This window comes from Embiotoca jacksoni, unplaced genomic scaffold (assembly GCF_022577435.1).
Source record: "Embiotoca jacksoni isolate LCO1_2020_lvr unplaced genomic scaffold, fEmbJac1.0.p SCAF_21, whole genome shotgun sequence".
NCBI classification, from domain to species: Eukaryota; Metazoa; Chordata; class Actinopteri; family Embiotocidae; genus Embiotoca; species Embiotoca jacksoni.
Genome location: NW_027185352.1, coordinates 3,502,076 through 3,519,910, shown reverse-complemented (window position 1 = coordinate 3,519,910; position 17,835 = coordinate 3,502,076). Strand labels below are relative to the sequence as shown.

At 41.8% G+C, this 17,835-nt stretch overlaps 1 protein-coding gene across 4 annotated transcripts in view; it reads right to left on the bottom strand.

The window, feature by feature from the left end:
* Window positions 1-6,279, bottom strand: part of sbf1 (SET binding factor 1) — a 67,042-nt gene extending 60,763 nt beyond the window's left edge. For all 4 annotated transcript variants that reach the window (XM_069156434.1, XM_069156436.1, XM_069156435.1 and 1 more), the window contains exon 1: window positions 6,077-6,279. In XM_069156434.1, coding sequence (XP_069012535.1) covers window positions 6,077-6,131 — 55 coding nt within the window. In that variant the 5' untranslated portion in view covers window positions 6,132-6,279. The remainder of the gene's footprint in view (window positions 1-6,076) is intronic.
* Between the last annotated feature and the right edge of the window lie 11,556 nt (window positions 6,280-17,835).

Genomic DNA, 17,835 nt, shown 5'->3' with positions numbered 1-17,835 from the left:
AACACAGCCATGGGAAATAAGACAATAATAATAAGACACTAAGTGCAGCACGTCATTCTGTTATTGTTGTTGAAAACAACTGAAGTAGCCTCGTCACAGATTTAGATTTTGGCTATTTTGATAAAAAAAAATAAAAAAAATCATCACTTCATTTTTTACAGCTGTATGTTTTCAAACACGGAAGGAAACACACGGGCTATGTCTTTTACTTTGATCACAATCTGTTCTGCTGTTAAGTCTAAAAATACTGCTGGTTTCTGTCCCATATCACCCAGCTCTATTAAACATGTACCTCTGCAACAAATTAGATCAAAAAAGGATGTATGTTAAAAGGCACTTTTCATTAAGAGCACTTCAAATTCAGGAAATGTGATTGTAGTTGCACTGGGTCTTACACACCGACTACTACAACTGTGTTTCTCTAAATCTGGGGCAGAACACCCGGCCTTTTGTTGCCCCCCTGGGGTGCAGATCACATTTACTTAGTAACACACACACACACACACACACACACACACACACACACACACACACACACACACACACACACACACACACACACAAGCTGTCCTATACAGCCTTGGATTACAATTTGAGTATACACTATCTGACAGAATAAGAAGTGTCTGCTGACAGAGCAGGTCTATATATGGCCAGTTTATGTAAGGAAGCATGTGTGTAGAAGCATGTATCTGTATTCTACAGGCAGGCAGACACACACACACACACACACACGCACGCACGCACACACACACACACACACACACACACACACACACACACACACACTTCCGTATCTGTGTAATAGGAATGAGGGAATGAGGGCAGTGTTGGGGCCCTGGGGCCTTCGTCTCCCTCATGAATAACAAGCATTCAGCCAGCAGACAGACTGCTGTAATACCGCCACACACACACACACACACACACACACACACACACACACACACACACACACACACACACACCACAGTGATATGATGGAGGATTCCCACTGACTTCAGCACAATGACAGGTGTTCAGAAAGATTTCAAATACATTTGCGTTTTTTCTCAAATCTGAATTACAATTTATTATCTTTTTCAAAATTTGGTGGACAGTTGCAGTTGCGTATGGGGACGAAATATTGCCACTGCTAACTTAAAACAAAAATATGTATTCTTCATTATTGGTTGGACTCATTGTACGTCTGCCGGTCAGTACGCCACGAGGGCTCATCACAACCCACAGGCCACATGGGGGTAAACGTTGCTACGGCAACGCAGCAAACACACAGAGCCGGCCACAAACAGGCGAGCCATGTATCGAGATGCACACAGGGACACAGAAGTGTCAGTGCACCACAATCACGGCTGCGACCCAGCATCACGCCGTCTCCCTATGAAAGGCAGATTGTGAGGGCTATTTCTGGAGGGCCTAAAAGCCCCGCTCTGCAGCGATGGAGGAAGTGGCTGCCCACAGGCTGGCACTGCTGGCAGCATCACACACACTCCTCTCTCCGCCCCACTTCATCTTGCTTTCAGTCTGAGAGGTTTCTATTTCCCCTCTGAGCTTTATGTACCTTCATGAAGATGTGAATCACGCACTCGGCATTCAATGAGTGCCAAAAATTAGTCACAGCTTCATCACAATAACGGAAATACGTCAATAAGAACCGAAGCATTGGTACCGAGTCAACGGCGAAGATCTGAAAATGTTACAAAAAAATAAGCTATTTTGCATTGATGATCGGGAAGGAGTTTGAGAAAACCAAAAGCCAGAACGCAAACTGTGTCTGAGCGTTACTAACAGAAAGAAGAAACACATCAAACTTTTACAGATTTTAAGCTTCAAGTTGCCAAACATCTCATCAGAATGTCTGTATCCTGAAATGTTACCGTCATTGTCTGCAAATTGCAAAAGCGGCATCTGTTGCTCCTGACACAACATTTACAAAGACGAACAGTGTTTTGTTTAGGCCAATTGCAAAATTTTGCATTGCTAAAATTGCGAGGCGGGTGCTCATACCGTTAGTCATTACGTGTGGAGGCCACTAAAGGCCGGCTGCATAGCTCTCGGTCTGTGACGCAGCAGCTGAAGCTGATCGCGGCCTTCCTTCACAACGCTCCTCATTCCACCAGACACAGCACAGCGCGTTTCGGAGGCTTCCCAGAAGCAGCTCTTTGCTCCCCCAAAGAATAAACACCTCCACTATCTTTGACAGGAAAAAAAATAGTCTCGGTGCCGTCAAGCTACACGGAGAGTCAGACACAAAAAAGACACACTGTAGGTATCAAATTAGGTATTGAGAATTGGTAAGTATTCTGATAAAAATTTCTAGTATCATGACACGTACGGACCGGCAATGAATTGCAATATTATTTGTTGACTCGCTAATCGAGCTATAAAGTACCCCAAAAAAAGTATAAGGTATCCTGCCTCATCAACAAGGGGAGTAGCATCTTACACCCGGATTTATTAAAGGGAGAATTAACACAGTGGAACTGTTATTGCAACATCTGTGAATATTATCTTTATATTTAGAATATATTATCGTGTATCATCACATCACCTTAATGCATCTCATACTGAATAAGTATACAAGCATATCTAGTAGACGCACTGCATACAGATGGTATGTGGACAGGAAGCAATAGAGGCTGCAACGTGGCTTTGTAAGATAAATGAGGGTCTGTGCTGAAACTGAAACAACAGGTTTCCTTCTTACTTTTCTGAATATGTTTTACTACAAGCCAAAGTTTTCAAATATTAAAGGTTGTCTAAACACAAGCAGCCATAAAATAACTAAGAACTTTGATTAGATCCAAAACAGTCCAATAAGTAAAGTTATGATTTAAATCAGTTAAACTCAGTTTGTACCAAATAAAGTACTGAGATTCAGTAACCAATACCACATATGAAAACACCTGCATTAGTGTCAGTCGGGCTGGCGTCGCATCATTATTTGAAATCTTAGTCAAACAAACGAATCTGTGAAATATGAAACTATTTTGCTTAAAGACCTGACAACCAAACTAGCGTCACACTCACTGCTGCAAAAGTGTCCCAGTCAGGGGTCACAGCACACCGACGGATGCCTTTCATTTTGTTTACTATGGTATCAGAGCACCCTTTAATCTGGTGTCTCAACATCACAACTTTACAATCATGACAACACCGATGGCCACAGAGACAACCTGAGCTTTGTAAACATAACGTGCATGCTCAGTCTGCTTTGTGTGCGCTGCTTTGTGTCCTCGCTGGTCGTTAATGTTGTGAATGGGTCCCGAAACTGACTGCAAGCTGTCGGGTACGTGTGTGTTTGTGTGTGATAGAAGAGGCTGGCTGCCGAAGCTGTCACTCCAACAACCATCCTGAATTCTGGGCGGCCGCCACAATGACCAACACCCTCAAACTGCAGCGCCGGAGGCACACAGATGGAGCTACAAAAGAGGCTGTATGTTAGTGTCTGTCTGTGTGTGTGTGTGTGTGTGTGTGTGTGTGTGTGTGTGTGTGTGTGTGTGTGTGTGTGTGTGTGTGTGTCCCTTCACTGTCTTGAATGAGGCCGCCTCACACAGACGCACACAAACCAAACACGCCCCTTTCCTGGTTTTCAGACACGCAAAGGGGGACAATCTGGATTCTCACTCTAAACATAAGCCTCCCTTGGGTCCTCTCCCCAGTTTCCTGTTTGGGCCTCGTACTGTGAATCCACTTGGCTGTTCCTCGGCACGGTGGAGGAACCGCTGTCAAAACACAAGTGACATTCTGTGGAGTTTCTCAAAAGACCCTCAGTAGAAGGACCACACCCCAGCAACTACAGACTCTTCCAAACTCATAGGCAGCCATCTTGGCTCTGAGTAAGATCCACTGATACCCTAACGTAGCATCTAGGTTGAGCACAATGTGAGTAACCTGACACTTCAGAAACAAACACAGAGGATGAATGGAAGATTCAAGGCTCTGCTTTCCAGGTTAGCATCTGTTAGCAGAACCAAACTGTAACTGGCTATTTAAAAGTGAACAGAGGACGAGAGGACCCATCTGCAGTCCATCTGCAGGTAAGAAAGAAGCTCCGCCAGCAGGATGTTCATTTTGGAAACACCCACAAGGTTCCTGTCAGTGACAGCGCTCAGAGGCAGATGAGCGGCAATGATGTCAGCCCTGAAAACCTGTCAGTGCCCACGCTTGCAAAATATTCCACTGAGTGACAAGCAGCAACCGCTCAGAGACAAATACGCACAAACATGTAGACAGGATGCATGAAATATTTAGACACTAGAGGAAACTCCACTGTACTGCAGAATTCCTGCTATTCTTAATACGAGCACTGTTCATTCGTCATGCGCAGCCAAGTGTTTTCTTTGCAGTCATCTACTGCCAGCACACCGCAACAGGAAAAATTATAACACAAGCAACAACATATCGTACACAAAGATGAAAATCAGCCATATCAGATTTGAAATTGAGCCCCACCTCCTGACATCGTCTACTGACACAGCAGGAGACATTGATTTTTGATTGGTGAGCATGCTTTCGTGAGGAACATGCTTCGATATACAATATATAAAAAAAAAATATATCCATTTCTGTTGCAAAAATGTGTGAGGAAACCAGACCAAACTGAAAGAGCATGTAGTCACAGAATATTCACACAGAAAGTCAGTGATGATAATGTCAGCGCATTAAATGATGGGTGTTGAATTTACCACAACAAAATGCCTTCACCTAGAAACTTAACATAAAGTGAAGTAGCTCACAGCAGTGACACAGCAGTAGAGGGGCAACGCCAACAATCATCATCACCCTTAAGTGTTTGGTTTTTATGAGGCACGGGAACCTTGATCCATTAAAGCCACTGTGGCTTCAATGTCTGGTTTCCAGATGCTTTTTACAGGCTCGTTCTACTCTGTTTCTCATTCAGGCACCGTAGAACAGGAAGGAGAGTTTCTGCAGCGTTTGCGGTGTCCACGTTATAACATCCTGTATTCACCTCTTTCTGAACAAACAAGAAAATACAAGATGCAGTAAGTGCGTTCATGCAATCAGAAGAAGTGATGTAGGTAACTGTGGCATCAAGATAAAAGCCAGTTCCCGGCCTGCTTTTAGCTACAGAGGGCTTGACATGTTACAATTTGCCTCTCCTGAATAAATCATAGGCAAAAATCCACTCTCCATAAAAAAAAAAAGTCTCCCACGTTACAAGTTGCATGCTTCCATTGGATAGGCCAGTTGAATATTTCATGATTAAACGGGCCATTATACTGCACAGATCTAGGCCAAGGCTCAGGGTGAAGGGAGGGAGGGGGGCTCAGATAACGGTCCAAACCCCGTCCCAACAACGCCAGGGAGCAGAGCTGCGGTCCGATGGGAGGGGAGGGGGGGCTAAGGGAGGGGTAAAGCCATCTGGGTTAATCCACGCAAAACACACATAGCAAACAATCAGCAACTCCGACGACCATCTAGATTAAAAAGTACGCTTTGAACCGAGTCCAGGTGGAAATCATCAGGTTTTCGGTTCCCACTGTCCCATGTCACTGCTCAGGACTCTGCAGCCACAACACTGACACCTCCCTATCCCACTGTAGGGCGACGTTTTGCTTTAAAATGCCACTTCTAATAAGAGACTATAGAGAAAACAGAGGAGTGTGCAGCTGAAACGGTGAAACGGGTGAATAAATCCGTCTTAGGTCACAGTGAAGCAAACAGCCATCCCCCCTCACAGCTAGCCCGGCTACGTTAGCTCCGAGCAAGTAAACTTAGCCCGAGTTTGCTGTCAACAGAGAAGAGACCGTTTCTCTTGCCGAAGCTAAAACGCGTTTTGAAGTAAAGGGTTGTTATCGACTTTTGCATTAAGTGTGTTCTTCTGTCAGAAATGCAAAACACCGGCTGACAATCTCGCATTCAAATACACTAATCCCGTGAGGCCTGCGCATCCCGGGTCTAAATTTGACAGCTACATCCCAGCTGACAGCGCCTAACGTCGGTCAGCTGTGAATGGCGGCCCGGCCCGTCCCCGCCTCCCTTCTTCGCCTCCTGTTTACCCACAGCTAATAATATGCCGTTAAAGCTAGCAGGGTATGCTAACTCAAGTACCCACCTCGCTTTTCGAGGTCGTAACCGACCACAACAAAGTAGTCGGCGAGCCTTGCCATCTTGGGAGCTCACGGCGACAGGCCTTTCTCGATAAATCCTTTTCTCGTTTTGCCGTCAATAGTCCATTTACGTCCTGCCGGCGATAGACACATCACGGGCGACAGTAGCATCCTTCCAGCTGTACCTTGCCGCCATACTGTCAGTCTGCCTTGCCCTGACAGCAGAGAGCCGGGAGTCTGCGCACTGAAGGACTTCCAGGGAGGGGCTGCTCGGCAGGAATGTCCCATGTGGGGAGCCAAACCAGCTCAGGGGCCAAAAGTCGGACCGAAACCTATAATAAAGCATGAAGTTTCAACAGTGCCGGCGCTAAAAGGGTGAAAGGTGGTGACGATTTTTCAGAGCCCTAATAAAAGGAGGACCCACAAAAATCTTGTGGGACTGCTTTATTTTGAAAATAGGTATCGAAGAGCATTCATCTTAAAGCGGAATTAAAGGGTCTTAGATTCTCCTTAAAGAAGCGTACTGTTGGTTACAAAAAAATTCAGTTAAATCTCACTTTGTCCAAAAAGTGCTGAAGCCAGTCAGTGGGAAGAAGATTCATATTTTTTTATAATAACTTCAAGCAAACCAACCAATCTGTGATTCCAGTGTCTCCATTGTGAGAATTTTGCTTCTCCGTTATCTTATGAGAGAAAACTGAAACTGTTTGGATTTAGGTTTTTGACACAACAAACAAGTGATTTGAAAAGGACTGGAAACGTTGTGATATGAAAGAAATGTGACTTTTCCCCCCATGCATCTATAAAGAAAACAAGTAGTTTACTAATTTAGAAGACCATTGGCAAATTAGTCAGAAATAGAAAAGAATTGTTGGTTCACATTTGTATACATTTGTACATTAAGCACCTTCAGATGCTTAAAACATTTCCGATGATTCCGATTAAAGGAACTCTTTACCTCCCAATTAATATGCAACAACTACAGAAAGACATGAAATAGATAAGTACTGTGGCAGATTTTGTTTCAGATTTTGTTTTTTTTATCTTGTGGCCCCTTAGATTTTTTTCCCCCCTCAGATCCTGAGCCAAATAAAAATGGATTGAATTTGTCTCTTTGAAGCTGAAGTTGACAAATTTTCCTTCTGTTGTCCGTCCAGGGAGGGGCAGCATGGCAGGAATGTCCAGAGTAAAGGGCCAAACCACCACAACAGGGGCCACTGCAATTCTGACCACAAACTATAACAGTCTCCCAATAGATTAAGTCAGAAGTGAAACAAATATATACACATATGAGATGAACACACAACTCCTAATGTGAAAAGTGGGCGTCCTTGTCAGAAAAATGACCCTGGATGGGATGAATGATGTTTTCCTTTTTGTGTTTGCAAGAAGCTCTGAACCCACAGTTTGTAGTCCAGGTGGCTGAAGTGATGAATGACTGTTTTGCCATTCGTGCCAAAAGTTATGAATTAGCCAAGATTATCTTCCTGAGTTATTATCTTCTGGTGTAAAGTTTCCTGTTTGTGTTTCATCATTGGAGGAGGTATAAAACAGAAGAGGAAATTTCATCTTTAAAAAAGTCGCTAACTTAGGAAGATAAGTTATCATGTTAAAATTGTTAAAGCCTCCATTCATGCATAGTAATGACACTTGGAAACATGGATTTGAATTGATTTCTGTGAATTGTTTAATTGTACATGTGGTAAATATACAACAGGAAAAAAAAGGGATTAGTTGTATTTACGTGTGTAAAAGTTCAGCAATATTGTATAATAATTCTGTGTTGTAGCTAGGATTTAAATGAAAGATGTGGTTCTCAAGTTGATCACAATTCAGTCATTTATTGAGTCTTCAGTCTCAAGTTTTATAGAAGTCCAAACAGCCATCTTCAGTGCCAAACCACTTTAGTTAATTGAACATCCATCAAGAAACATAACATGTCACTGACATAAATATTACCAAACTGCTTGTGCGGCATTGATCCACATTTATGGTGCCAAAAGATTCCCCAAACTCTAACATCTACCCTCTCATCTGGTTGCAGCCTTTAGTAGCAAGCAAAGCTCCTCAGTGAGGGAAATACAGAAGATTATCACCAAAAAATGTTGCCTTTTCGGCCGTGAAACAACTTAAAATATGTTAATTAAGGCCACAGAAAATCTGGACACGATGCTGTAGTTTGACAGTGCAGATAACATGTCAGTGGGATGTGAGGAAGGCCTGATGGCCCACATCCGTGTGGCCTGTCCTTGGCTGTCAGCAATGTAACAACCTCGAGAGAATTCCAGCACATCCTGCGCTTTGACCTTTAACCTACAGTGCTTATCACTTTCTGGTTGCAAACAATCCCGAACATGACATTTTTTTCTTTAAGAGCTTTGTTTTCCTGACAGTCAATGAAAAACCCATCTCCCTCTTCTGTCGCTCTGTTATCTGTGACTCTGAGCTGCATGAGAAGAGAACAGAGTTGCTCTTTGAGAGAGATGTTTTCTGACAACCAAAACTATATTAACGGGAGATAACATGCATCTCGAGCCGGTTTGTGAATGCTATTTTCAGGGAGTCATGCCGAGATCACCGCTGTGGTGTCGATTCTTACAGTTGATGTTAACTGTATCTTAACCTGGAACCGTACTTGATAAGTTGCCAGCGAGATGACAGCGGGGCAAGAGAGAGGAAGACAAGAGCAGCTCAGTCTCTCTCAGACTCTCCCCTCAGGACAAGGAGATATACAGTAATGAAATTGTCTTTGCGAGAAAAACTTGAACTCTACAAAAGTGCTGAGTGACTACTAATGTTGCCTTTGACTCAGATAAACATATTGTCTATCTAAGTGCTCCTAAATGGAAACTTGTGCTGTTGTTCCACTTTAATGAGCACAAAAAAAGACATAAAGAAAAATGCAGCATCCCTGTGACAAGTTATATGTAGTTATTGAAGATACTAAAGCAATATGCAGACAAGACACTGTATGAGAGTACATTTTGAGCAACATAAGCCTAAACCAAAACACAGTAGAGCAAAGTAGCTGAAGATAATTACTCAGTTATTGAAAACTGTTTGACTTATTTCCAATTGATTTTTTTTTTAATATATTACAGTATTGCTGCTTTTACTTGAAGAATTTGAATCATAGCAAAATGTTAGACATTTTCATTCTGTCAATTTCTACAACACCCGTTTACCTTCAGTCTGAAATCGTCCACTTTTGCTTCTGTCTCTTTAAACCCCACCTCAAAGTTGATTTGTCAGCTTCCACAGACATTAGTGTACCTGGCCACCAACTCCAAATACAAACGGTGGGGTTTCCAGTCTTCTGTGTCTGTGCCACTGGCCTCTGGACTGAGCACAAAAAGGTTAAGCTGCAGTTCAGTTTTAAATCTGATATTGCTTGAATCGCATCTTCGCATCCTGTCTTCATTCCTGCGTCTGCTGGCTCATCCATGTATATGTTGTACCACCACCTGTGGATCAATGAGGGGCACATGTGCACGTGCATGTGCATGTGCACGTGCATGTGCATGTGCATGTGCATGTGCATGTGCATGTGCATGTGCATGTGCGTTGTCACACACAAAAAGGCTACCTTTACAGCTCCCCAGAACCTTTAAACCTAAAGTTCACTTATTAACATGCTATATAGCTCTACTGGTTATCTGGTGACTCCACAAATACCATAAGAATGCAGGCAATTTCTGCACCCAGTCAATAAATAATCTAGCACAAATTATTACCACGTAAATCAAATAAACAAGCAATAATGTTTTAATAAGTGTGCTTTAAAGGTGCTAGCAGGAGGATTTTGTTACCTTTTGGACAGAGCCAGGCTAGTTAGCTGTTTCCCTTCGATTGTATGCTAAACTAAGATGACCAGCTGCTGCCTGCAGCTGCTGCCTATAGCTTCATGTTTAACAGATAGGAGGGTGGAATCAATCCTTTCCTCTCTTGGCAAGACCACATATGAGGATATTTGCCAGTATTCCTTCAAAAAGTGAGGACCAGGATTTCCACCAAAACACTTGGTGACAGAAAAGCATGTGACAATGTGCCAGATTGCTTTTGGACCAAAACAAATAATTATTTTCACCAACAATTGAGTTGTTGTTTATTTTTTGATTAATCATTTGGTCTACAAAAAATTCTTCCATTCAATTGATTCATAGGAAAATCGTAAAAAAGTATATTGGTAGGCTAAATAATAAGAGTAAGATGAAATTGGAAATGCAGTGCTTTACTCACAGCAGATTTGTAGATAAAAATGGATGTGTATTGCAGCTTTCCTACTTTAGTGTTGTAATGGTTTTTTTTTTTTTAAGTCTTTTTTTTTTTTTAACCTTTTATTTCCAGGAATAATTAAAAACAGAGCAGTTGAGGTATCGTATCACTGATTCTCTGTTATTCACAAATGCAGCCCAATCAGAGCACAAAACCAGTATCTGCAGGATGCAACAACCACGTGACTTCCTGTAGACTAACCAACAGACAGGAAGTGGTTTGGAGATACTTCATTGCTCCTCACAGGGCTCTTCCAGCAGTCGATTTCCCCTCAGCTCAGCTGAAGCGTAACGCATGCTGTTGCAGCCATTAGTTTAAGTCTCCTGAGCTTGAGACAGATGCTTCAGGGTCACAGATGTTTTAATTTCATACTGTCACTGCACTGACAAACACTCAGTAATTCCCTGGATTATATTTTGTGGTGAAACACACACAGACCTCCCAGTCTTGTGTATCTGTCAGCTGTAATTGGAGCTCCTCTACTTCTGCATACAACAAAGGCAATGTAACAAAATAGTGTGTGTACAGTAAACTGCTGCTAATCCTCACTTATAACTAATGTGTTTTTACCCATAACACTGAGGATTAACACAGATGGAAAAATATGAAAGGTATTTGCTATGTCTGCAGGGCCATGAAGTGATAATTGTGTATCATGTTCAGTTGAAGGAAACAGATTTATAAAGCAGCATTGAAGCAGCAGAGGATGAGATGAAAATTTAGAAGGCCTACATTTCCCAAAATCCACCTTGAGAATGAGGTGAATACCCTTCCAGCAGCTGAGCAAATTAACTAGTAATCAAAATTTAGTTTAAAAAGAAAAAGGCCACCCTTTTTCTTTTTCTTTTTTCACAGAGTAAAAAAGTTTTATTTTTACAAGTAAAGTCATAAAGTCAATGACCTGAAGCAATTAGGTCAGTTAAGCAACTTAAATTCTGTGGCATCAGCTAATATTAGCTGCTACATACCAAATAAGATTCAGCAACAGCTTTTTTTGTTATGCTTTTAGTTTTTTATTTGAAAAATTAGGACTATGTCACTTACAAGTTACAGAGCTCATCTTCATTTCGACTCTAACAAGTAAACAAAACCCAACACTTGTGGATACCATTTAATTTAAATGTACCTCTGACTGGTGAGCAGAAATATGTGACATCACTTTTTTTTCAACTAACAACTGAGAAGAGTGCAGTTTTATTACGTAAGATCCTTTAATACATGGCCAGATTAAAGTTCTAATGGGCCCAAGAACAAGTAGTTTTGTTGATCCCACAGACTGTAAGGGGATGTAGCCCCAGGATCTGAAAAATGAGGCCAGTGCGGAAGTGAATTAAACTGCAATACCACAGAAGGCTGCAGGTTGTCTCCAAAAAGGCTCAGACTCCAGTTCAACTTCTCTTATGAAATACCAGGATAATAAATATTTTTTTTCACGAGTTATTATGATGTTGTTAGCTAAAGTCGCCCCTTTTTATTCGTTTTCTGGCGGAACATAAATGTCATAGTGTCCTCGGGTTTCCGGTCAGACGGGGTCAGATCCTTGCTCGCTCCCCCCCACCTCGTCCCAATGTGTCAATTGTGGCTTTAAAATTGCAGGATGGTGACAGCCAAAACCCATTCACGAAGCTTCACAACGACAGTTCACAAACCGCTAGGTGACACCACTGTTGGTTGCCACTCGGTCAAGCCCCTGGTAATCCTGGTTATACATGCGATCCAGAACCCAACCAGGACTACAGAGCTGACACGGCAACAGTGATGAGAACTGTTTACTCGTTTGAGTCATTTTAAAGTAAAGATTGCCAAAATCTTTTGACATCACTCTTTCAGATGCCAATATTTTTGCGTTTGCCCTGGTTGATTATAAATGCAAAATTTAGCAGCACCCCGGTGCAGTAGTTAGCCCAATCTCCTCAAAGGGTTTGAACCTGCTGGTTAGCTGGGGGCCTGTTTGTGTGGAGTTTGCGTGTTCTCCCTGTGTTTATATAGGTTTTCTCCAGATGCTCTGGCCAGGTTGATTTTTTAATTAAAAATTTGCTGTAGGTGTAAATGTGAGGGTGAATGGTACTGTCTTTCACTGGGATAGGGACTCTGCACAGGATAAAGCAGGTATAGACAATGGATGGACTTGTATCAGACATTACAAAGCCATTCGAAAATGTTAAAATGGGCTTTGATTGATTGACCCCATTAATCTAATTATGTAGACAGATATGGTGAAGAGCAAAACGAGGACTTTAGGGCCCCTGAGCACAGTTGGTAATTCACCCTTACCGTAATAACTTCATTAGGTGTTGTCTGAGAAATACTTACAATTTCCAGATCACCAACAGTTAGAATTACCTAAAGTTGCTGCTGCAGTTGTTACATTTGGAATAAAAGTGGAAACATTTTTTTTTACCAGATTGTGTATACAAAATGTAACTGGGTGAACAAAGAAGGCTTTGGGGACTTTTATACTCTCTATGATAGGCACAGAGTGCCACACAGGAAAGATGAGATCACCCTTACTCTGTAACCTGAAAGTTATTTTGGTACATGTGCATGCAACATGAGGTTCACATGATCATTGTTAACATGCCCATGGTTACGAATGCACCCATTTACCCCCTTAATATTTAATTTAAATGGTAAATGGTCTGTACTTGTATAGCACCCGTGGCTTTGAGACCTTTCTGTCTCAAAGCGCTTTAACATGGTTTTCCCATTCACCCATTCACACACTAATGAGACAGATCACCATGCAAGGTGCTGCCATCAGGAGCACATTCACACACTGATGGTACACCATCGGGAGCAACTTAGGGTTCAGTGTCTTGCTCAAGGACACTTAGGCATGTGGACAGGAGGAGCTGGGGATTGAAGCGCCAACCTTCTGATTAGTGTGCAACCCACTCTACCGACTGAGCCACAGCCTCCCTACTGAGACACAGCCTCCCTCCCTTAATAGGGTAATCATCTATATCTTTGTTCGTGCAGTCAGGTGGTGTTATAGGATTGTGCTAATCTTGACATGTCTCTTAAGCAAAGCACTGGATCCCACTTAATGGCCAATACTGTAGGGATTCCTGAAAATGACAGCCAGGTGATTAATGAACATATCATTGCAAAACCACAGCACTTATTATGTTGCCATAACACCACATTTTGAAACCTGGCTGCAGGGATTTGCTGTTATTCAGCTACAAGAGCAATATTAAGCTCCAACACTATTGTTGTGCGATAAGGCCTGGGTCAGATTCACTGTTCCAGTTTATCCCAGAGGTTTTGGATGGGGTTGAGGTCAGAGCTCTGTACAACACAAAAGTGGTAAAATGATTCTGTTTTGGGACTGACTTTGTGCAAAGAGAGCCCCCCCACACCCCCTCCAGACATTAAATCTCACTCATTGTCATTATTGCCACTTCTCTCCTTCTCCATCATCTTTCCCACAATGAAATTCAATCCCTCATTTGTTCACAATGATGTCCTGTTAGCTCCCTCCTCCCACACACTGCACTGGTGAGCAGCCATGCCAAACAAACTCGACTCAGACAACAAGCCGCTCAAACAAAAGATGTAAATATAGTTTACCGAAGCAGCCAAGAGGATGCTATAGAGAATATGTCTCAAAACTCAAAAGGGTTTAATGGGGGCTTCTGCCACAGTTATTTTAGAATCCAACACGATGCCTTAATATTGTTTTTTTTAGGCGGGATGAGGGAGGGCTGGTCAGGCTAGATTGTTACGGGAAGCACCACGACAGATACAGATGGATGAGATACTGCACAGTGTTGTGCTGTTGTAACATGAGGTTCACTAGGGGGCAGCAATCATTAGACTACTATACTGTGGCTCCTGATTGGATTAACCTCTCTGCTCCACTCTGACATGAAAATTAGAAATTCTGAAATAGCCACAAGATAAAGCACAAAACACATATATCACAGAGACGTCACAGAATATGTAGTTTTATGTCAGTTATCTCCGGCGGTGTTACTTATTTGTGCAAGGAGGAAGGAGAAAGTAGAGGGGCATGTTCCCAAGGTGTGGTCTGTTTTGCAACAGTCACGATTAAATAATCCAAAAAAGACTAATATCTTGCTTAAATATAATAACCATGGAGTAAGGAACAGTGCAGGACAGAACGATCTACCAACCTGGGAGGTTAACACTCTGACCACACGGAGACCTGATTAAACATGCTGCTCTCAATCAGTTCAGGTGCTGTGAGGAAGCAAAAAACATGCACGCAGACTGTTATTGAGCTGTTTCGATAAATGATTCGTCACTTTCCTCACAAACAGGAGAGGCCATACGTTCTCTCAGAAGAGGCACAAGCTGCGGTTGTATGTGTTTGTATGTGAAGTCCCTGAGCTCAGCCGCTTCACATCACCTCTGCTGGGGTAATTAATTTGTTTTGTATCACAGGCCATCTCCTTTCAGAGCTACGACACCTCAGTATCAATGTTCTGTTTCTGGGACTCTGCACTTAAACTCACACAAACACGTTACAATATAAACATGCTGAATCTGTCTACAACACGAAAAGGTTGGTTCACTGCCTTGTGAATACGTAGTGTACAGTACATCGTTTTATCTGTTCATGTTTTGAGATCTCTGCCTCCAGTTAACAACAGCTGATGAGAATAGAGCTTAGTTTGTGGTGATCACAGCAGTGAAAAATGAAATATATTCAACATCAACATCTCTTTCCTACAGTGTCCTTGTTACTTCACATCATCTGCAGAACATGGAGTCAACCAAAAGATCTCAGCTCCACACCCGCTTTCAAGCTTATTTGTACTAATGTTCCTGTAGATGCTAAATTTCAACAGGAACAATCTTTTATTACAAGTATTATAAAGTTTCCATTTACCACTGTTGTATAGCAACCTGAAGGAAAGATGCCAAAAAACCTAGCAAATAAAGTCACTTTAACAAAAGATAAATCAGGTGAAAACATTGTATTCCTTCATTTTGATGAAAACATACACACTATAGTTTACCTTGAAGCCCAAAATACTCAGTAGAGCACCAAATATGAATAAATCTGCTTAACTTAACAAAGTCACTATTTCCTCCTTTTTCAGCAAAGTAAAAAAAAACAAAAAACACAGTACCTGAGAGTTTTTGGAAATTGCTGAGTACTTATCACAAAGTAAACTCCATATTTATTAACTATTTGTAAATATTTACACTTTCAGTAGGAACCAACAGGTCTGAGAAAAAGATGAGTTATGGAATCAGATTGACGGACTAATGCATTGTTTTGATTTTCCATGGCATTTGTACACAAAAAGAAAAACATAAAATAGCTTTAGATTCGCAACGTAACTTTTAAACATGACCCGTGCTTGTGATTGTGGTCCAGCAACCTGTGCCATAAAGGCATGATGCACTCACAGTTTGCAAATGTCGCCAGCATCCTGTTCAACACTTGATTGCCACTTGCAAAATGCAGAAAGATGTGTATGTTCTACACACCTTCCCCATGTTCACACCTGGATCTCAAGCATGAAGTGTCTGTTAATGGGTTAAAAGTGTCAAAATGAACATCAAAGCGAATGTCCTGCTGTGAGTCACAGCAGGATTTAAAACAGCAAGATCAAGGCATAAATTGCTTCCACTGAGTTTGACAGAATCTTAAAACATCTTAAAATGTTTATGGTGTGTATTTGTGGGCGTTGCAAGCACATAAACAAAAACATGACCTTCGGCATTTATTGCAGGTCACTTCTTCACCAGTTATGTGAGGTGAGATGCTGACTTGAGGCCGACGGTTCATCATTTTACCAACTCAACTGCCAGAAAACAAACGGGTCCAGTTACATGAAGAAGAACAAGCAACATACTGCTTTAGAGCTTTATTGTGTGTGTGAGTTTACTTCCCTGTGATCTTTGTTTATCTTTATAGTAATGAGGCAACACTGCTTATTTGCACTGTTTACACAACTTTTAAGGCAGACTGTGTTCCAGTCTCAGCCATTCAACGATTCTTATTATCAAACACAACACAGGGAACGCCACACAATCAGGCCAACGTCCCCCCCCCCCCCCCCCCGCTCTTTGATCAGTTCACTACATCCCCCCCGACTTCTCCTCGTCGGACGAGTTTCAAAGCCGCAGATGGAGCCGTCCGATGCCATGTTGGCCAGCACCACAGAGTACGTATTCATGATCGCTAGATGCCATCGAAAACAAAAATAAAAGGCAGTGCATGACTGAGAGATCAAACCAGGCGGGAAGCCATTGTTCCGAGCTCAGTGGGTACCGATTCAGTGGCTGCTGTCACATGCCAGAGAACTCTTACATAAACGAGTCAGATCCAGAGAAGAAGAGAATTGACCCGCTTTTTCAGCCAAGTCGGGCTGATAAACCAGCTCCTATCAGCTGTTTGTGGGTGAAGGTTAGTGGTAGAATAAACATGCAATATTCAATACAAATAAATCAAGCTGAACCCTGACAGTAGTAAGAAGGTCAAAGGTCAGAACCACACTCACCTGTCAGTACTGAATACTAGAGTTTGCACGTTGAAGAGTACAAATATGAAGGTGACAATTTGGAAACATAAACCAGATTGGCTTGTGAAAATACAGCCAAAGCAAAGACTAGAAAGATTTTCTCCAGCGTGGATTAGTGTGTCGGAGGAAGAATAACTCCGACCGTATTAGAACCACTGATGAACTCCATGAGACGATCAAAGCCGAGCCGAGCTGTAAGACGATATTGGTGAAGGTGACAAGTTAGCAACTATCACTGACAAATCTGTCTGAGTGAATTTCACTCTCTAAATGCTTCCCATTGCACGAATGTCAGGGATCACGTAGCACATCAGGGTTCCAGCCCGAAACACAGAACTGTGAGCAATTTGTGTTGTTACAAATGACTTGGCATGCTCTCGTTGTTTCTTTGGGAATGTTGTATCGAGGCTTTAGGACCAAACCATTTGAAACTCCTTCTTTAAAGGTTTTTCTGTTACAGGATACAATTAAGATTTGGAGAGAAAAACATCAAAACAATTTTGCGCCCCTAAATTATGATTGAAGTGGAATCACAGGATCATTTGACAAAAGTTACTGTTGTTCTGAAGGTATTTCTGGAATGTTTTAAGATTCTTATGATCATCTTGATGGACAATTTTTTAAATATTAAATATTTTATTATACATTATGAAAACATGAAAATCATACATACATTAATATATTTGAAATCTAAAAAAGAACTAAACTTTGGCTCACTTTGTTTCAATGATGTGACTATATTTCCTAATCCAAACAAAATGGTCGCTTTGCTCCATTTGCTCAACATGAAACAAAATTAAGTTTCATTGTTCTATATAATATTTAAAGGTTACTTTCCAGTGTTTTTCTGAGTTTCATAAAAAAAAATTATGCAATCATATGTTGCCGATGCAGCCGAGGCAACAGGTTGAATGTTTTTTATTTTATCCAGACTCTAGAAACACCTTAACAGTAAACTGTCCTGAACTGAAAATCTTTGTTTTGGC